The sequence below is a fragment of the Lichenostomus cassidix genome, chromosome 20, assembly GCF_008360975.1.
Source record: "Lichenostomus cassidix isolate B80296 chromosome 20, HeHo_3.0, whole genome shotgun sequence".
Taxonomy (NCBI): domain Eukaryota; kingdom Metazoa; phylum Chordata; class Aves; order Passeriformes; family Meliphagidae; genus Lichenostomus; species Lichenostomus cassidix.
In genome coordinates, this window is record NC_139500.1 from 2,665,929 (window position 1) to 2,686,795 (window position 20,867).

The window sequence follows — 20,867 nt, forward strand, 5'->3', positions numbered from 1 at the left end:
CCAGCTATTTGGCCGCTTTCTAGCCAGCCTGGCTGGATTTATTCCAGAAAGCTGGGTGCTGTGGAATTTGTGGAATTATTTGTGGTCAGCCAGCAGCCCCACGGACAGGCCTGAGGGTCAGTGTCCAGCGCAGGCCTTGAGCGCGGCCTGGCGCGGTGGGCGGGGCCATAGCCTGTCAGTCAGCGAGGGCAGGGAATGCCATTGGTCAGGCAGAAAAAGGCGGGAAAAGCCCTCAGCGCATCCAAAGCAGCCCTGGGTCAGGCAGGAGAGGCGAAGAGCCCTTGGCTGGTCAGGAAGGGCGGGAAAAGCCCTCAGTCAATTAAAAATAGTGCAAAAAGCTCTCAGTTGGTCAGTGAGGACAGGTGGAAAGAACCTTTGGCTGGTCAGGAAGGGTTGGAAAAGCCCTAAATCAATTAAAAAGAGTGGGAAAAGCTCTCATTTGGTCAGTGAGGGCAGGAAAAGCACTCAGCTGGTCAGGAAGGGTGGAAAAACCATCAGCTGGTCAGAAAGGGTGGGAAAAGCTCTGAGTTGATCAGTGAGGAAAAGTGGGAAGAGCTCTTGGCTGGTCAGGAAGGGTGGGAAAAGCCCCAGATCAATTAAAAAGAGTGTGAAAAGCTCTCAGTGGGTCAGTGAGGACAGGAAAAGCCCTCAGCTGGTCAGGAAGGGTGGGAAAACCGTCAGCTGGTCAGAAAGGGTGGGAAAAGCCCTCAGTCAAGTAAAAAGAACAGGAAAAGCTCTGAGTTGGTCAGTGAGGACAGGAAAAGCCCTCAGAAGGTAAGGAAGGGCGGGAAAACCGTCAGCTGGTCAGAAAGGCTGGAAAAACCCCTTGATCATTCTGGAAGGGCAGGAAAAGTCCTCAGTCATTTAGGAAGAGTGGGAGAATCCATTGGTTGGTCAGGAACAGCAAGAAAAGCCCTTAGTCTGCTAGGAAGGGTGGGAGAAGCCCTCAGTCAGGAAGGGCGGGAAAACCTTGACTTTGGTTTCTGGAGACAATTTCTGCCTTTTCTCTCTTCCTCTGTGGTTTGAGCTCAGATCATGAGTTTTCCATTCACCAGAATGGAAGAAGAGAAGTTTCTAATTTCTGTGGTGACCTCTTCTGTTTCTTTTTAACAAGGCTTTTTCCCTATCCAGAGAAGCTGGACTGACCTGCACCAGCCTTCATGGAGGAGAATGGTCTGTGCTCGACTGAAGTGCCAGCTGGGAACAAGGCCAGCTGCAAGGAAACAAATCTGTCTGGTCAGGAGAGCCATGTCCCCAGGTAAAAGATGTGAAAAATATCACCTGTACTCTCTTTCTGTCGTAATGCTTAAGCAGGGAGACTGCCATTGCACCAAACAGGCTCATGCTAAAGCAGAAATATAATCCAACACAAAAACAAATGTGCTCTCAGATTGCAAACGGCAGCTTCATTCCATCAGACTTCTCCAAAAAGTCTGTGGCTACAGACAGAAATACAGAAAACGGTGACAAAACGAGCATACTGGATTACACCAACAAAAAACCCTCTTCAATTTTTAAAGAGTCATTCTGCACACAGTATATCAGCCTCAGTGGCTGGGACAGTCTGGGAGCATCATGAAGGTATTTTAAAAGGAAAAGGAAATTTGTAACTTTATTATTTGGAGAGTTCTTGGTCTCTGGCTCATGACTTCAGTGATACACAGTTTTAAGTTTTGGAGGGTGTTGTTTTATTACATTGCAGATTTTCATTTGTAACTGTTTCTTCCATGCATCTTGTTAGCTTGCTAAGGGTGCTATGAAATGAATATTTTATGCAAGTTATGTTGAAGATCAGTTCTCCTTCTATATAGAAACAAGTATCCACTCATGCTGCAACCTGTTAAAAATGATCAGGCAAACCCTGTGAGCTGTGCAGCACCTTCCCCTTCTGTGCTCAGATGTCACTGTCAACTAAACCACAGTGAATTTTAAGTAAGCATACTTGGCCAGTGTGACATGTTTGCTTATTAAAATTCAGATAATCTCTGCAAAGAGAGACTGAGTATCACCAGGGGGTACATGTAGACTTCCTATCCTCTTCATCCTATTTTGCATTTTACATATTACATTTCCAGTTTCTGTTGGCTAACCAATGGGGGAATTGGGATTGGAACAGAAATCCGGACTTGCAAATTCTGCAGCAAACTTTGAAGTACATCTAAAATATTAATATAACTACAGTGGACAGAATCAAATAATTAAGTAAAATATTTATGAGTATCAAAGCAATGACACGATTTAGAATTCTTACCTACCCATCTATTCTTTCATCCATCTGCCCATACAGATTATTGTTGTCTTTAACAGTAATTTTTGTTGTGCTAGAGCTTTAAATTGCTCTAAAAAAAATTATAATCTAGTTTTAGCAAAGTGGGAAGAGTGTGGAAGCTGATAGACTTAGGATAGTGTAGATTACACTTGTGATTTTAAGGACATCTGAAATGCTGGAGTCAGATTGCTTATGAAAATAAAAAGCATCTGTCATAACACTCAAACCAGCCTGGAGTTTTGCTGCAAGGGAACTGCTGCAAGGCTATTTTGTCTTTTTAGGTGAAAGATACAGACTTTATTCTTTTCACAGTGCGTATGTCGAGACTGAGCCTTCATGTAATTAAAATCCTTAACAGTTTGTTAGGGCAACAGATCAAAAGGTTAATGTGCAGTGGTACAACAGGAAGTATTTGCATCCTTGAACAATTTTTAAATTTATAGCATTTAAAAACAACTTTGCCAAAATCACGGCCAAAGCCAATATTACCTCATTTATAGTAAAACATTAATCATTAGTCACAAACCAGCCAGTTGGTCTAAAAGTTCAGCTGGTGAAAAATTTGATGGTTACAGGATTGAATAGAAATACACTTTAACTTGTGCCCTCTAGTCATGCATCTGGAATGGAAAGGCAAAGATTTCAGGGAAACTGAGCAAAACAAAACTAAAAACCAAAAGTATTCCTCCACATTTCTGAACCTAATGTATGCTGTAAGCAGTTTTGGCTTACATGATTTTTGTAAGAGTGGGGAGAGTTGATCAAAACTTAAAGTAGAACTAGATTTTATCATATTTTCTGTGTCATTTATTGTCTTTGTTTCAGTTCTCAAGTTCTTGAAGCAATAGAAAATGTTATTCAAGGTGTATTCCAAAGCTTGGCCCAAAAAAAAGCACCTGTCCTCACGCTGGCTAAGAGAACAGACTGGAGGAACATAGAGTAAGTAGTAAATATTTAAAAGTCCTGCCTCCTAGTAATATAAATGCCATGAATATGAACTTAATTATTTAACTTCCAGAAAATGTTATTAATACATAATCATTCTATGAGTATTAGAATCAATAAATAATTTTTTTAAGTAATGGACAAATAAAAAGTAATGCTTAGTAACCACTCTGAACAGGCATCATATATTAAGTAATAGCAGACCATAGCATAAAGGGAAATGTAAAACTACTGTAAGAGGGGATGGAAAGGAAAGGGAGGTCCTGTAAACAATCCTTTTCTGGAAGCAGTAGAAACCAGAAATGATAGGTTGTGTTAGAGAGAAAAAACCTGTTTTAGGCTGGAAGAAATTACTGGCAATTCTGTCCTCCAAACCCTTTCAGTGCTTCCTCTTCTCTTTTTTTCTGCTTTTCCTCATGGTATCTTATTTCTTAAAATGATAGTGATAAACTTACCCTTTTATTCTTCTGTGAAGATGCATCTCACCTCTCCCTGCTGTGTTTCTCACCTGTGTGTTGTGTTCTTAGTTCATTACCAGCAAAACAAAGCAAATCAAGTTTGAAATATGTTATATAAATTTCAGATCTTATGCCAGCTTATCTAGACAGGATCAGAGGAAAAGAAACCTGTCCTCATTTGTAGCACACTCCGTGATTTGTAGAATTTGCTTGTGCAACAGTATTTCCCCAAGAAGCTCATTTCAACTGAAAATCCCCAAAACTGAGAGATTAGCTGTTTTCTACAATACATAAGCAAAAGAATAAAGGAAGACACCAATTTATCTCTGACCATGTAAAAGCTTTGGATGTCAGAGGGTTAAAGGATATTCAGATTGATAAGATTGCAGAGGTGCATGTAGGTGGACACAATACAAACATTTAAGGTTGAGGAAGCACAGCAAACTTTCCAGACATAACATTTTGGTGGAATACTCATTTAATGAGAGCAATAAACTTCTGCCAATCAAAAAACCTGAGGGGCCTGAAGGTAATCAGTTAACTGAAAGGCTTGTATGTTCCAGGGAATTTAATGGTTTGTGTCTTGAAAGTTGGACAAAAATGTTTCACTCAGATGTCTGTAAAATTAAAATACTATAACAAAGTTTTGCAATTTTTGGCAGTCTTTGGGGAACTGGCATTCCATGCTAGAAAAACAAATGTGAGCTGTTAGTTACCATCCGAACACATATGGGGGAAAATGTTCAAATTAAAACGAGTTAAGATCACAGTATGTGAAAAATAAGAGTCATCAATCACGTTAAAAAGAGCAGAACCATTATTTCTGGTGGAGAAGTGTAATCTCAAATATGTGTTAGAGAAAACTACTCTGCTGGAGTAAGCACAGTCCTGGGAAGGATTGCAGTGATGCAGGCTTAGCCGGAGAGCGATTCAGGGGAGTCTTAATTACAGTTTTCCTCCTTTTTGGTTACAATGTTGGGAGCAGGCAAGGGAAAAGCGCAAATAACTTTTAAATGTTGCAACACGAAGGCAAAAAAGTTACTTTAAAGCTGGCGGGCAGATGCTACATTGGGCTGTCCCTGCGGATTTGTGCAGCGGGAGTGCTCTGCCACCCAAAGGAAGCACTGAGCAAAATCTTGGACAAACGAATTGGAGAAAACGATGTGGGTTTAGATCAAATTAAAGCCACGCCACCGCCAGTACTTTTTAAAAGTACACACGAAACTCTGAAGTAAAAAAGAACTCTTTAAAGATAGGACTGCCATATCATAAGGCACCAATAGAATTTTGAGTAAAATAATGAGGTGTCCCTAAGAAAACAGCTGATTCTTTTGGTGAAATGTGCCCCTTCAGATGAGAAATGGTGAAGCATGAAATGGTGGAGCTCATTTAGGTTTAGCAACTGTTTAAAGAACAGGATGAACCACCTTTTTGTTTCCAAAAGTTAATAAAAGAATCCAGTTGAGTTATTCTGATAATAATTCAAGGGCATAAATTAGATCATATTATTGTATTCTGAAATAGTAACACTTTTTTGTACATTCTACATCAGGAAGTCATTTGTATCAGACTTGATTTTTATTTTAATAATGATTCACATTTTTTCCTCTCATTTATTCCTTTGTTTTCATACCAAGTAATAATTGGTGCTGATATATTAACAGTTCAAAACATGTCTAAAATACTTTTCTTGTCTCCTTTTGTCTGGAAACTCATCTACTTTATGCTTTAATTCAGTCTTGAAGCATCTTCTTGAGAAACTCTTCCCTGCCTTTTTCCTTTGGCCGCTCCAGCCCCACCCAAGCTGCTGGTTTCTGTGCTGAGTCTGAAAATAGCATTGATGTATTTGATTATAAAGGGGTTTCTAAGTCTGAGTTACCTTGCAGAGAACAACTTAGGTGCACTCAGTGTGTTTGCAGTTTATTGTATTTGTTTGCAATGTGTCAGATTTAAAGAGTCTGTAGGTCTACAGATGATACCACGGTGTACTACAAGACAAATAAGAAGTGACTGCCCTCAATCAGCAAAAAGATTTGGTAAGTTAAATAAAAGTCCAAAGCAGAGTTCTTGGGGGATTTTTAATTATTATTATTTTTTATTATAGTTCAAAACTTCATAAAAAATAATTAAAATATTATTCACTTTAATTTAGAAGTGTGTGGCTGATATAACTTGATACTATGATGAGACCTTCAACTTTTTCTCTATTAAATTATAATGAGTGACAGTGAAATTAATACAATATTCCTAGAGTTTCTCCCCTCTGTTCATGGATATCAACTAAAGATATATTCAAAAGGTCTTAATGTAAAAACATTACCCTTCTTCAAAAAGCTGGCTAGCAAAGGAATCTTGGAATACAGACAATAAACTCATTTCTTCTTCTAACTCAGTCATTTCATTTCTTGGCCTTGACATTAGAGCATACATTCCCTCACTGAACTCCCTCATTTTTTCTCATTATGCTAGAGATTAATGAGTCTATTGATTAGTACAGTCTCTCTGTATTTTCACAGCACATTAAAATACATTTCAAAGTTTTATTTATGAGACACAAAAATGGCTTCATATAAAGACAAATTATTGTACATGCATTTCTGCAAATGGATAGAATATTTTGTAAAATGTATTTTTTTTTTCAGCTCTGATGCTTAAAATATTATCTATGATCTATAAGATGGTGCAGAGGAACACTTATGCAACTAAAAGGTAACAGAGTCAATTTCTGCAATTTCAAATAAAGTTGTGTTTTAAGTATGTTTTTGTGAAAAACAACCTACAGGATGCAAACCTGTAGGATTCCTGTATGTAGAATGCTTTAGGTTTATCTGATTAACCATGCTCTTTATAAAATTCTCATAAGCCTGCAATTTATAAAATTCTCATAAGCTGCCTGTTTCAGCATTATAATTACAAGTACAATATTTTGTCTTGACAGAGATATATATTACTCAGATACTCTACTGTTTGGTTGCCAAAGGATTGTGGACCAACTCATCGATGACATTTCTTGCATGCTTAAGATACCTCGGAGGAGTCTACATATTGTAAGTGGCTTTTTATCAATGTTTTTGTCATTGTTTCCAAATCTTATCAAACTGAATTAAACTGACTACATTGAAAGGGGAAATATCACAATAAGTTATCAGCAGGAATTACATAGTTAAATTTAAAAGTCTCTTTGGTGCTGATTAAACCTAATTGTGGTTTATTGTGGCACTCAAAAGGTTTCTTTCTTCACAGAAAATTCATAGAGTTTGCTTTTTCCAAAGAGTTTGGGACAAAACTGCCAGCTAAAATCACAGGGACTCTTACCATCTAGTGAAGGCAGTGCTTAAACTTCAGAGCACAAGACACCTGTTTAGCAGTTTATACTCAAATGAATTGCTAACTTGGGGTTAAATGAACGCTTAAAGTACATCCGAAATGTAACAACTTGTCAAATTTACTTGTATCTCATGCCTTACAAGGGTTCCTTTGTATTTAAGTTAGTTATTGTAAGTAAGCCTTTATGTCCATGAGGACAACAACATTACTTAGTATTTAAAAGGCTGATGGCAGTGAATTGCTGCTTAGTACCGGTCAGAATTCTTTTCAGAGATTTCTTGCTTTGTCTGTGCAATATAGTAACATGACAGCCTGTAACTTCCCATTTACTCTGTACAACTTACTATTTTTTCCAGCTGTCTACAACCCAAGGTTTTGTTGCTGGTAATTTAAGTTACACTGAGGAGGATGGTACAAAAGTGAATTGTACCTGCAGTGCAACAGTATGTATTATAAACCACAAATAGCAATCCTTAGCATCTGCCTGTACAAGAGATCCTGTACTTCAGGTTACTGTGTACATTTATTACACAAACCCCTGCTTGTGGCAAATTGAGGCATTACAACCTGGGTGAATAAAACAGATGAAAAATATTGCTTGACTGTATTGTATTCTGAAGCTCAGTTATAGACTCAGCAGGAATAAATCTTTGGAAATGTTTTTTAGCACTACCTTCTGCCATGGGAGCCTTGCAGAGCCAGGTGTATGTATGATGTATCTTAGGCTTTATTTTACATTGTCCTGTCAAATGAGTGCTCTTGAACCAAAAAATCCTGGGCACTCTGAACATATACAGCATTTCTGTCACAATAGATTGAATTCTGGCAGAGTGAGAAAATGAGTCAAGAGTGGTTTAGGGAGATGAGATTCAACTGGCCTAGTCCTGAAAGATTTTCTACAGCAGTGAAGAGTATGAAAGCAGAGCTAGAACTCAGACATGCTGACTACTGTCACAATTTTTGGAAAAAATGTATTCATTGTAAGCCTTAGTTGGTCATTTCAAAATTGAAAGATAACCTTAGCTGCCCATTATACTTTCTTTGTAAGCAGAGCATGAAGCCCCCTGTTATTATCTTCATACTTTTAATTGCTGAGTTGTTCCACCCTGGCACCAGAGGTGATTTACAGTCAGAAGTTAAAACAGACCACACACTTCCATATACACATTCTCTGTGACCAAGTTCTTCCCCCAGTTCCTGTTTCCTCATCCATATGCTTGCCAGATTGAGCCAATCCTAATAGGAGATGGAAAGTAAACATTACCATGACTTCAAGTTGTTGCTCTAAAATACTTATAAAATCAGGTTATACATCTGTAAAAGAAAGGATTTAATGGTCTTCCAAAAAGAATGATTAAATGTTTTAAGTCTGTGTTAAATTTGCGATCTTCACACCAGATAGACTTTTTTTTCTGGCTAAGACAGATAAAACATTCATCAGGATATTATTGTTACCTCCATCATGTCCATATGATGAACAATTTTCTACAACAGTGGAACAAACACTTTTGAAAAGCATTTTCTTATGAAAGGAGGATTCCTAGACCACTACACAATAGTGGATATGAATGGTTGAATATGCTCACAAAGAGGTGAAAATGTCAGAAATGATCTTGTATATGGAGGAGGAATGGCTGTTTCAGGATGAAATCGTGTTCTTCATTACCTAATGTTGTTATTTTAAAATATATCATTTTCTCTATTTAAAATTATTAATCTCATTTTTGTTGTTTTAGGCAGTCCCTGTGCCATCTAATGTTCAAGGAATTAAAAGTATCCTTTGAGCAAGAACTCTAATTGTAGACAGAAAAAAATAAAGTAAAAACAAGGAATATTCCAAGTTAAACAATGTTCTGGTAATTTTTGCTTTGCTTGTTGGCTCTGAAATTGAGTCATGATCACTGCTTTTGGCTCCAGAACAGGTATTTTGGAGCAGTTAGTTTTAATTGATTGGTGTGATCATTTTACGTGCAGCTAGCCTTAACACAAAAGATTTAAATTCACATGCCAAATTTATGTTAATTGTAGAAAAAGATGCAACTTTTCAGAGACTCCTGGATGATGACTTCTTCAGTAAAGTGTCCCCCTGTATCATGATCACGGTATGCATCTTGCATTTCATATCCTCCAGCTACACCTAATTTAAAGGATACCTTAGCTTTATCTATAATTCTGCTCCAACTTGGGCAAAAGTCCATAACAAAATTAATAGGAAACATATTTAACAATATTTTTTAAATTTAATTATCCTCATAAAAATATGAAATACACATTCTAAAGACTTACTTCCTCCAAACTTCTCCTTAGAGCTTGGTAGCTTATCAGCTTCCTGTGCTGCTAAAAAGTTGCTGCTCAGTCTCAGAAAGGCTCAACTGTTGAGTGACCTTTTGTCCTTAAGGATCTGGGTTTTGCAAACCCAAATGAAACAGAATTGGTTGATTTTGGATTGCACTGAAAGAGCTACGGAGCCAGAAGGATTAACAGGAATGTGTAAATGAAATATGCATACAATGAGGAAAAAACATTTCCCCATTCCTAGGGGAGATAAGCATTTCTACTATGCCACAAACAGTCCAGTTCCAGTCAGCCATAGCAATAACTTGGTTTATAATGTTCCAATAATGTCAAAAATATATTTTTGGGATAAAAAAATGGCCTTCTTACACCAGCTCATACAGACACCATGGTCCATCTATACATCAACTCCCAGACCTCACAAATCAACCCCTTGAACAGAGGAATGTCTGATACTTGTGCAGTGCCCATAATCCAGAACACCTGCCCAGCTGCTCCCAGCCTGGCCCTCCCTCTGCACTGAGCCAAAATAGCAGCATAGAACTTTCCCTGCAAAACAGCTGCTGGAGAAACATTTCTGCCAGCAGCATTTTGTTTGCTTGCTTTTAAATGGCAAATGTAAACACATATGTAGCCAGATGCTGTTTCAGTTAATTTGAAACTGTCTGCTTTTCTTTTATTTCTTTAGGGAAGAGGCGTACCAGATCTTAATACACGACTTTTGGTCAGGAAGCTGTGGGATTCTTTTCAAATTCCTATTTTCACCCTTATGGATGCAGATCCACATGGTAAATCTGTAGAGGAAAGGAAACCAAATTTGTTTAGAATTATGGGAAGGAACCTTATGGAAAGGTTCCGAGAGCCCAGAAATCCTACACAATCAGAAGGTTCTGTATCTGAAATTAGGGAGATTACTGCAAAATGAGAAGCAGCCACTTAAAGCAATAGAATTAAGATGTATGAATTACATATATAAAGGATAAAGACAGACATTTTTAATAATAGATGTTGGACAATGTGTAAAAGAGAGCTGATTATCCTTGGGTTTGAATTGACTCTACACAGATGGGATGAAACATTTAACTATTTGAAGGTGACATATTATCTGAGATTATTGTTTTGACATAAAGTATATGTAAGAACCTCACTAATCATAAAGCCATAACTGTTATGCCATAAAACTGAATTTTTAAACAGTCTCCTTACACATGCCCGTTGTGCAGACAGACACTTGACTTTTGGTATTCTGAAACCCAGGTGTAGAAATAATGTGCGTCTACAAATATGGATCTGTGGTGAGTATATTTTTTCCCCTTCAAATACGTTATTTTGTAGCCCAGCCTGGAAGCTGGAATGCATGAAATGCTATAGCCTTTGTCAGAATGGGTTTTGTAACCATTTAACCATTTTTAACCCTTTAACCATTTTGTTTCAGCACAAAGACATGGTTTTTAGGCCTTGTGTGTCTGCAGAAGCAGCTTCTCCCTGCAACAACAAGAAATTGGATAGTAATGGCAAATGTGTCATTTAACTATATTTCACAATTTTTCTCTGCTGCACAGGCAGTTTTCAGACAGTCCAAATAGAAAAGGGTTCACCATTTGACTTTGTTTCTGCCTTAGAAGAGGAATGAAGGCTGGAGGGACCTTGGGAGGAGGAGGACCTAACTTGAGAGATGGGTGATTCTCCACAAAATGATGTTATGTTGGTAAAGATTTTATTCTGGAGTGAGAATTTGCTTAGGGATACTTGTGCTAGCGTGGAACATTCTGGAAGAAGAGGCAGAAGGAACAAGCAAGTATTATGTTACATGGCTACAGACAAGGTATGGAAACACAATATGGAAGGCAGGCAGACAGAGCTGAAGGCAGATGGCAGATGGGGGAACTCTTCAGGAGAGGAATGGAAAAAGAACACCCCAAGTTAAACTAAAGATCACTGAATTTTATGACCTTTCTTATTTCAGTCCATGTCTTTTGAGGCCCATCATCTCACTGTTCCCTCTATCAAGTGGCTTGGTCTCCTTCCATCTGATCTCAAGAGGTGAGTTATTTCCCCAAAGAAACAAAAGTATCCTTTTGCTTCCCAGAAAGGAAATGCAGTCTGAATTATTGCACAGAAATCCATTTAAATTCACTATTCTTTCCATGCATTATTTTGGCTTAATATCAAGAAATAAGTTGGACAAATACATTTTTAAGTGTGTGAGAAAATTTAAGAATTTTATTTCCTTTGCAGATTAAACATATGCAAAGATGTCCTGATTCCATTTACAAAACAAGATCAAAACAAGTTAGCAAGTATTCAAAAGAGACCTTACATTGCTTGCCAGCCACTGTGGAAAAAAGAGGTTTGTAAAAACCAACTGTTTTCTATTTCTTACTCCCCACAGGACAAATCCTGTGTCTGACAAGCTCTTAATACAGCAGAACCAGTAAGGTTTTGTAGCCCTAAAAGGAGGCAAGATTGAGAAACCCCATGCCCTGGGATATCTCTCTGAACCACTTTACAGTTCTACATGCACCTCCAATGAGTGGATGGAATTTTCTTACTTAAATTCCTACCTAACCCTGGATCACACCGTTGATTAACAAAACATTAATTTGTTCCTTTTTTTTTTTTTAGCTGGAAATTATGGCAGCATCTAAACTGAAGGCTGAAATCCAAGTTTTAACTTCTCTCTCATCAGATTACCTGTCCAGAGTGTATTTACCAAACAAACTGCAGTTTGGTGGGTGGCTATGAATGCTGCTTTGCAATTGAAATGCTTTTCTTAGGTAAAAAAATTGCAGAGACAGAGATGCATCTGTCAGCTTCTTGTTCGTTTCTTTATCACTGTATCTAGGGTATAATTTTCTCTTTTTCTTTATTCAAACCATAGGAGAAATTATGATTTTTGCAGAATACTGCTACTTTCATTCTGTGGTTTCTGCTGTGAAACAGTGCCAAATGCAATGGTTCACATAGAACAGATAATGAAATACGTTCTTTCTGGCCAGAAAAATGTGAAGTTTAAAAATGTATCTAGAAATTGTTTTGCCTTTTGTCTTAAAGCACAGCATGATGCTGTATCAAACTTTTTTTTTTTTTGAAGGGAGTGAAAGACTTGGTTAAGATTTCATTGCACATGCCTCCTTTTGGAAATTATTTTAGGTACAGCATTGTGGGGTTTTGTGTTCACTGTAAATTTAGACGTAAAAGCCAGAAATAATTCTTTATTACTGCAAATCTCAAGCAGCTGTAAATCTTCCAGCAATCAAATTACTATTTGTCTTTAATGAACAAATAAGAAAGCAGATGTTACTGATTTAGAATTCAATAAACAATCCTGTTAACCATGCACATCATAACAGAATCCCTTGTTCATTTTATTTGTTTAGTTGGTTCTAAAACAGTAGAAAAAAAATCTTGCAGTGATTAAAGCGTACAATAATTTTTATGAAAGGGAGTCAGACTGGCTGCATAGAAAACACCTCCAAAATTGATCTCCACAGCCATCAGCATGGATCTTACAGACGATATTTTCAGTAGATTTATCTAGCTGGGTTTTTTTACGGCTACGTCACCAGCATTAAATTTCAATGAAGTGTCGTTTTTACTAAGTGCCCACTGGCAGCGTTACAGCTGATGCTGGCTGCTGTCCAGGTGCGCTGCACTGCGATCCCGGCGAACACAAGGCTGGTCCAGCGGCAGCTGCACGGCAGGAGGGTCAGGTCACCTGCGGCTGGGGACATCCCTAAAGAACTGCCAACGCACAACCTTTACCGCGGCTCTGCGAGACAACAGCCGAGCGACCTGCTCTAGATGGGGCGGGGCGGGGCCTGGAGCAACGCCCCGCCCACCACGGTCCGCCCCGCCCACTCCCTGTCCTCCCGCTCAGTGCGCAGCCGCGGCCCCGCCTCTCCCCTTTCGCCCCGCCCTGTCCTCCCAGTGCGCAGCCGCGGCCCCACCCTGTCCGCTCAGTGCGCAGCCGCGGCTCCGCCCCTTACCCTCGCTCCTCCCCGTTCGCCCAGGGCCCAGCGGCTCCTCCGCTCCGCCCTCCCCGCTCCGCTCCGCCCTCCTTCCCCGCCGCTCCGCCCTCCCCTCCCGCCCCGCCCCGCCCCGCTCCTCCTCCCCGCCCCGCCCCGCCCAAGGCACAGCCACGGCTCCGCCCCGCCCGCCCAGGGCGCAGCCCCGGCCCCGCCCCGCGGCGCCTGCGCAGGAGGCGCGGCCCGTCCCGCGCTTGCCGCTGGGCCGCGTCGCTGGTCCCGGGCCGGAGCGGGCCCCGCAGCGGTGCGTGAGGGCGGCCCCGGTGCGCGCCCCCGGCAGGGCCCGCCGCGCCCGCCGCAGCGCCCGAGGGGCTGCCGGGCGGGGAGAGGGAGCCCCGCGGAGCGGCGGCTCGGGGGTGGGCGGAGAGCCCCGCTGGGGCGTGCAGCGGGCCGGGCCGGGCTCCGCTTCCCGGGGTGCCAGCGAGGGGCATGGCGGGGCTGGCTCTGGCACGGCACGGCCCGAGAGGCAGGGTGGGCAGCCGGGAGGTGCGGGGGCTCCAGCAGCAACGAGAAGTGTATTTTTAAAAATCATTATTATATTTTATTTGGTATATTTGTACATCCCTGGGTGCCTCCCAGGGGCGTGCCGGTGTGATGGCTGCGCTGAGACTGCCTGGGCACGCTTGAGGGCCTTGCAGGGCTCAACCTTCTGCTCGTTTGCAGGGCAAGGATGAGTCTGTTCGGGTCAACGTCGGGCTTTGGTGCCGGAGGTACCAGCATGTTCGGCAGCACCACAGCAGATAACCACAACCCCATGAAGGTACGTGTGCCAGCCCCCGTGCTGTGTGTGCTAATGTGCCACAGCAGGACCTACTGACTCGTTTATACAAGTAAGAGCTCAGTTCACAGTCTTCAAATGTGGCAAATGTTGTTTTCCTCTTCTCCTTTATAGGATATTGAAGTAACATCTCCACCTGATGACAGCATATCTTGTTTAGCATTTAGTCCTCCAACGCTGCCGGGCAATTTCCTCATTGCAGGATCATGGGCAAATGATGTAAGTACTCTCAGTCAGACATGCAGATGAATTGTTCCTAAACTGTATAATGGGATCCTGAAAGCTTGTGAAAACCTAACTTGTTGAAGAACTGCAAAATTTATGTCTGGTATCAAAGCACTAAGTTTGACATAGTTGATAAATCATCCACTTTGACAGTGCAGTCCCAAAAAGATTAAATTATTGATGAAGTTATCAGACAAAGTTAGTGAAGTTTCTTTGATTTGAAGGATGAGATCCCAGCTGGCCCGGGCACGGAGGGAAGACAAATGTGGCCATGTTGTTGTGTTTGATCTGCTGGCTGGTGGCCTGCAGCAAGTGGCTTCTGCCCAGCTGAGGACTGAGGGTTCCCTTCACAGTGGTGAAAGGTTACATGTTAACAAGGTACTCTTGAGGTGGAGCTGAAGTTTGAGTTTTGGCTCTACAGGTGAAAGGAACATAAGCAGAAAAACAAGGTTTCAGTAGTTCTGAAAAAAAACCCAGACTTTGGTGTTTATAACCATACTTTTTGTTGGATAAACTAAGGCTGGGATCTTCAAGATAAATCTTTGAAGTTCCTGTTAATGTGTTACATCTGCGTTTGTTTCTCCTGTTCCAGGTTCGCTGCTGGGAAGTTCAGGATAATGGACAGACAATCCCAAAGGCTCAGCAGATGCACACAGGGCCTGTACTAGATGCCTGCTGGAGTGATGTATGTTCTTATTTAAAAACAAACATGCAATTTTTACCAAAACCCTAAATAAATTGCTGTGTGGTTTGCAGGCAGATGAGTGCTACATGTAGCTGCAGCCCATGGTTATTGTTAAGAGTTACACTGTTGTAAATGTGTCCTAATTGGATAGACTAGCATGGGTGTAAGAAGGCTGAAAGTGAGTTTAAAAGTTAGGAATGTATTAAAAGCTAGATAAAAGCCAGCACGGTTTGGTCTTCTATGACATAAAAAAATTTGATTTTATGTTTCTTCTTTGTCTTGCAATCCCTGTACATGTTACATTGATGTTACACTGTTTCTAGAAGAGAATGAGACTTGACAGTTTTCCAGCAGAGCCAGTTAATCTCTTGGTTTTATTCTTTTTTATTTTTTTAGGATGGGAGTAAAGTATTTACTGCTTCCTGTGATAAAACTGCCAAAATGTGGGATCTCAACAGTAATCAAGCAATTCAGATTGCACAAGTAAGTAAAGCCCAAAGTACTAAATGTGCTTTTCTGTTTTTATTAAAAGCTACCTTTCTAATTTTTGTGTTTCTTGAGGCAATAAAGTGTACCTGAATAGGTGATCAAAGAGATTTAAATACCCTGTGCACCTGTTTCCTCTGTTTTACCTAAGAGAGCTCTTTTCACTGCTGCATTAGAGGGGAAAAAAGTTTTAAGAAGTCATTCAATTCACTTCACAAATACCAGCTTTCTGCTGCAACAATAGCAGGGATTACAATTAACATTCTCAAATTTGAAGTTAATGTCTTTTTGTAGAATATGTAGTTATGGTGGCTAGAATTAGTTACCAGTTATAATTTAAGAATAGTTAATCCCTTTAATGATTGCATCTTACATGTGTGTTTGTCCTTTTTTTTCCTCAGCATGATGCACCTGTGAAGACTATCCATTGGATTAAAGCACCAAATTACAGCTGTGTGATGACAGGAAGCTGGGATAAAACTTTGAAGGTATGATTTTTACCTGAACAAATAGACACAAAGTGTGCTAGTAATTTGTATGTAAAAATATTTATGTGAAGTGAAAAGATTTTATTAGGCTCTAATAGTTAATGGAATAGCCTCATTTCACAGAGAGGTACACTATTCTGACTGTAGCAAGAGTGAAAATAACTTGGTGCTGGTTATATTCTCTGTCCTATAGTAATTTAAGTGTATCCTGAGCTCCAGGTGTAATTTTGTTTGTTCCTCTCTTCCCCTCAGTTCTGGGATACTCGTTCACCAACACCTATGATGACTCTGCAGCTCCCTGAAAGATGTTACTGTGCAGATGTGGTAAGTCAGGATGTGTGGTAAACTTGTGCCAGCTGGCTAACTGGGAGGAGGAATATGTTTTGGGGGCTTCTGTAGGATAGTACTGAATGCTATTAACACAATGAATTAACCCAAGTGTCTCTTCCAACCTGTTTTACAACCTTATCCAGGTTCATCCAATGGCAGCTGTGGCCACTGCAGAAAGGGGTCTGATAGTTTATCAGTTAGAGAACCAACCTTCTGAATTTAGAAGAATAGAATCCCCTCTTAAACACCAGGTAAATAATAATATTTGAGTGTATTTGTGCAGATTGTTGACATTCTGGGCTTGACTTTTTTGTAAAAACTTGAAGAGTTTCAAAATCAAGTTATCTTAGCGTGACAGTGACCTGGTTTGCCATTGATGTTGCTGATCTTCACAAGGATTTAGAAATTTAAATACTGTTGCCCAAATTCTCAACAGAGTTTGATCTATCTCTTGACCTTGTTAGTGGTTTTGCTTTACCTTGCCTTGATGTCTTTGATGTTTTGTGTCCCTGTGGAAAAGATGTCTCTGTCTAATACCCCTTTGTATCTTTTTCAAATTCAGCATCGCTGCGTTGCTATTTTCAAAGACAAAGTGAACAAACCAACTGGATTTGCCCTTGGAAGTATTGAAGGAAGAGTAGCTATTCATTATATCAACCCCCCAAATCCGTAAGTGTCACTTAAAAAACATCTTCTCTTTATTGCTCAGCTCAAGATGATGAAAATAAAAAGCCTTTTTTTCTTTCTTTTTTAAAAATTTTCTACCTCTTTTCCAGTGCGAAGGATAATTTCACTTTTAAATGTCATCGCTCCAACGGAACAAACACATCAGCACCTCAGGACATCTATGCTGTGAGTATCCAACTTGTACCATGTATGATATATACACTGTACACTCCTAATGTAAAATTGGATAGGAATTGTTTGTTCTTCTTGACCTTTTATTTTGCCTAAAGTTGTTTTAGACGTGTTTAAAGACCTGTCATAGTCATTCTTTAAGAGGAAAGGCAAAATTTCATCCTTCCCATAAAATAAGTACTAGATCAGCCTTTTATTGAATCTTCTTGTCAACAGGTGGAGTTGACACTTGTTAATTTTGCAGATATCGAAACAATAGTTTTGTAATGGCATTATGCATTAGATTTTTAGGTACTACAAAAACAGATGGTGCTTTTCTTGTTGCTTTGGTGGCTTTTCTTTGGTTGGCTTTTGAGTTTTTTCTCCAAAAATATACCTGAAAAGTTTTTAAAAATTAAGAGCTGTATCTAATTGAGATTTTCTGTATTTACTCTTCAGCACATCTGCTGTGACTGTTCTCATCACTTCTTGCTATGTGTGGTTTTACATGTTGTTTTGAATGATTCTGCAGGTCAATGGGATAGCATTCCACCCTGTCCATGGTACTCTGGCAACAGTGGGATCTGATGGGAGATTCAGCTTTTGGGATAAAGATGCACGGACAAAGCTAAAAACCTCAGAGCAGCTGGACCAGCCAATATCTGCTTGCTGTTTCAACCACAATGGCAATATATTTGCTTATGCTTCCAGCTATGATTGGTCAAAGGTAAGAATGTTTAGACTCATGGTCACACTTGCAGTTGACAGCTAAGACTCTATTTCTTGTGAGGCTTTTGCTGTTCTTTATAAATAGTAGCTGAGTCTTTCTGATTTCTAAGAAAACTTAAAATGGCCATTTTGGCCACCTGATGAAAGCTGTGAATTTGTGATGTTTTAGCTTCAGCTGGACAAGATTGCTAAAGAATGCTGGTTTGCAAATGTGGATGAGCAAAATGTAAATTCCCTGATTCAGAGGTTGCTGTGGTTGCTCACACACCCTGTGCTGTCGTGGGGCAGTGTGGCACCCTAACAGCTTCCCCCAGATCTTGTGAAATGCATATCACTGCTGCTTGTGCAGGAAAAAAAGCTGTGACCGACTAGAAACACTTATCCCAGTGTTTGAAAGCCATGTATGAAATTTTCACTGCCACTCAGCTTTTTGATGGTGCTTATTTATGTATTTCTCCTCCAGACTTTACAATGCAGCAGAACCACAGCAAACCATAATCTGTGAAAAATCAATACTTCTTAATAGTTTAAGAAGCAGGGTAGCAGGCTTGAAATGTAACTAATTTTCATGGTGCTTTGGGGATAATGTTCCTTGTGGTTTTGAGTGAAATGAATGCAGAGATCACATAGATTACCTTGACTGCATGTCACAATCCAATCCTCTGCCCACAGTAAGATATTTGTTGTTGTCAGGGCAGATGAATTCTTCAGTTCTGATGCTTGGGTAGACTGCAGTGGTATCTTTAAGATCTGTAAACCAATATTAAGTAGTAAAATCAGTAGGTGCTAAGTACTAACCTTCGTTCCCAGAACCATTTCTTGTCCATAGCGTTGGTAATTTCCAGCTTGCATGTTGGACCTCAGTAGCTTTATTAGTGTTTACTCTCTCTGATTTGGATACTTAGGTATTAATTTGGTCCTGTGTATGCAAATGATAGGAATATGCAAAATACTATATTTGCATTTGCAGCTGAGGACCAGAAAGCTTTGTAGTTGCCTATAGAACTTAGGCTTCACTTTGAAAAAATGTGACCTTATGTCATTTAAAAGCCAGAAAATATACAGTGAAGCTGGGTGGCCATTAAAGGTTTAGTTTCTTCTCTGCCTAGAACAACATTTAAAAGAAATCACATCCAGTCTTTACACATCTGTGAAGTAGAACTCAGAGATATATGGCTATTTTTTAATTAAAAATACTTTATACTTTAAAAATACGTAAAAGTCCCTTAAATTTTATATGCATGCTTCTTCTAATCACCAGTGTGGTCCAATATCTGGTCTTAAAGGCTGTAAGTTTAAATCTTAATAAACCAAACTAATGGAATATTCATATTCTTCCATTCTAAGTAATGCTGGTATTTCTTCTTTGAAGAGAGTAAATGTAGATTATTTTTCTCTTTAGGGTCATGAATTTTATAATCCACAAAAGAAAAACTACATATTTCTGCGAAATGCAGCAGAAGAGCTGAAGCCCAGGAATAAGAAATAGTGAGTCTGACTTGAGCTACTTGTTCTGCCCTTCCTGCCTCTGCCCTTCTGCCATCTGTGCCCTGTTGCACCATGGTTCAGTCAACTTTGGATCACAAACATTTAGCAGGAACTGTAAAAATCACACTGAATGTTTTCTGACTTGCTGGAGAGCATTTTCCAAATTAGATGCTCTGATGTGTATAAGAAAGAGAGGCTCTTTTAAAGTATTGACATGACTTAACCACTCTGTTCCACAGCAATAATGGAATTGCAGCAAAATCAACATCTGGGTTAGATATTCCTGCTTTGAAGTGCAACCATTTGTATCTATGGATTTATTTTGTTAGTACTACATTAAAATATGTCAATTATAATCGTTCTGGAGAAGTTGTATAAATACTGTATTTTTTGTAAGTACTTGGAGAATCACCAGTAATTCTTCTCAAAGGAGGCTTGTTTTTTCTTATTAATAATTCAGGGGTTCTTTCATTGCTTTCTGGTTTTTAAAATGGAAGCATTGTCTGCTGTATGCCAGGAAGAAATGCCTTGCAAATCGTTTTCCCTCCTTTTTTAGCTGAATAGGAAGGTGTAAAAGGGGCCAACAGCAGTGACAGAAACTCAAGACAGAAGATGGGCCCAGTGCAAACTTTAGATTTTTCTGACACTCCTGCAGTGGACATGACTTTTGAGCAAACTGCTTTTTCTAGTTCAGAGGAGAAATTGCCAGTGGTGCCAAGTGGTGAAATAGCTCAATGACACAGAGTTCAGGAACATGAAACCTTTAAAGGTTTTATTCATGACCAAACCAATGTCTGCAAAGTCCCTTTGACCTAAACTGCTTTGAAGCTGACACCTAGAGTTAAAAGCTGAGTTTTTTACATCTCTCTTAACATGCTTTTGTCCTGTAACAGAGTATTCAGGACTCAAAAAAAAGACTCATTTTTGTATTAACTAGAATGTAGTGCTGGGAAGCTTCATCCTGATCAAAAATGCTGTGAAACAAAACGAGTGGGTCTCTTTCTGACTTGAATCTACCACTGTTTACTTTTAACTAGCCAGTTGTATACATGCCAAAGTTTTCTTTCTAGAAGTGAATGCTTATTATTCCTGTCTAACTATTGTTTGTTTGATAATGACTGAATAAACAGGGGGATGGGGGCAGCATGTATAGAAATACATGTCATATTGTACAAATTCGCTGTAAAACTGTTATGGTTTAATGCTGATGGTTATGGATTCATGCTACATTTCAAATAAAATTTTTACTAAATGCTTTTTTATATTCAAAAGTTCTGTTACAATAATGTGGGTGAGGTAATGTGCTTCACTTTCAAAAGCAGCTTCTTGGCCTTTCACTGGAATTCAGAGACATCTGCTGAAAGTCAGGTCCTTTTCCTCCAGCTGCTTGAGGTGGGAATCCAATGCATTTTCCAATTGCTGTTTTACTATGAATGATTCCTGTGGGTTTGCCTGAAAGAATTGGGAGAACTGGTGTGAAAGGTCTTTTGTTTCCTGAG

General features: G+C 39.6%; 2 protein-coding genes across 5 annotated transcripts; both read left to right on the plus strand.

Moving 5' to 3' along the window:
• The first annotated feature begins 237 nt into the window (after nucleotides 1-237).
• On the plus strand, nucleotides 238-12,612 carry SPO11 (SPO11 initiator of meiotic double strand breaks). Of its 4 annotated transcripts, none has more exons than XM_085079222.1 (14): nucleotides 238-362; nucleotides 1,132-1,258; nucleotides 3,095-3,208; nucleotides 5,620-5,708; nucleotides 6,315-6,381; nucleotides 6,611-6,719; nucleotides 7,356-7,442; nucleotides 8,736-8,772; nucleotides 8,992-9,101; nucleotides 9,983-10,082; nucleotides 10,552-10,589; nucleotides 11,261-11,337; nucleotides 11,533-11,644; nucleotides 11,920-12,611. In XM_085079222.1, exons 2-14 carry the CDS (start codon nucleotides 1,161-1,163, stop codon nucleotides 12,037-12,039), a joined length of 1,158 nt encoding a protein of 385 aa, XP_084935348.1. In that variant the 5' UTR covers nucleotides 238-362; nucleotides 1,132-1,160; the 3' UTR covers nucleotides 12,040-12,611. The 4 variants fall into 4 exon arrangements, with proteins under 4 accessions (XP_084935348.1, XP_084935351.1, XP_084935350.1 ...); XM_085079224.1 differs by having other exon boundaries at nucleotides 253-348; nucleotides 11,920-12,612; XM_085079223.1 differs by having other exon boundaries at nucleotides 262-362; nucleotides 1,115-1,258; nucleotides 11,920-12,612.
• An 824-nt stretch (nucleotides 12,613-13,436) lies between these two features.
• On the plus strand, nucleotides 13,437-20,620 carry RAE1 (ribonucleic acid export 1). The gene is made up of 12 exons (XM_085079246.1): nucleotides 13,437-13,566; nucleotides 13,986-14,082; nucleotides 14,215-14,319; nucleotides 14,918-15,010; nucleotides 15,407-15,493; nucleotides 15,898-15,984; nucleotides 16,237-16,308; nucleotides 16,458-16,565; nucleotides 16,877-16,983; nucleotides 17,091-17,166; nucleotides 17,684-17,878; nucleotides 19,283-20,620. The coding sequence occupies exons 2-12, from the start codon at nucleotides 13,993-13,995 to the stop codon at nucleotides 19,367-19,369; spliced, it is 1,107 nt and encodes a 368-aa protein (XP_084935372.1). The 5' UTR covers nucleotides 13,437-13,566; nucleotides 13,986-13,992; the 3' UTR covers nucleotides 19,370-20,620.
• The last annotated feature ends 247 nt before the right edge of the window (nucleotides 20,621-20,867 follow it).

Coding starts and splice junctions, on each gene's coding strand:
- SPO11 (XM_085079222.1), top strand. CDS start 1,161: ATGGAGGAGAATGGTCTGTGCTCGACTGAAGTGCCAGCTGGGAACAAG. Junction 7,443..8,735: donor ATTGTACCTGCAGTGCAACA/GTATGTATTATA, acceptor TTGTTGTTTTAG/GCAGTCCCTGTGCCATCTAA. Junction 11,338..11,532: donor CTTCCATCTGATCTCAAGAG/GTGAGTTATTTC, acceptor TTTCCTTTGCAG/ATTAAACATATGCAAAGATG.
- RAE1 (XM_085079246.1), top strand. CDS start 13,993: ATGAGTCTGTTCGGGTCAACGTCGGGCTTTGGTGCCGGAGGTACCAGC. Junction 14,083..14,214: donor ATAACCACAACCCCATGAAG/GTACGTGTGCCA, acceptor TCTCCTTTATAG/GATATTGAAGTAACATCTCC. Junction 15,494..15,897: donor AAGCAATTCAGATTGCACAA/GTAAGTAAAGCC, acceptor TTTTTTCCTCAG/CATGATGCACCTGTGAAGAC.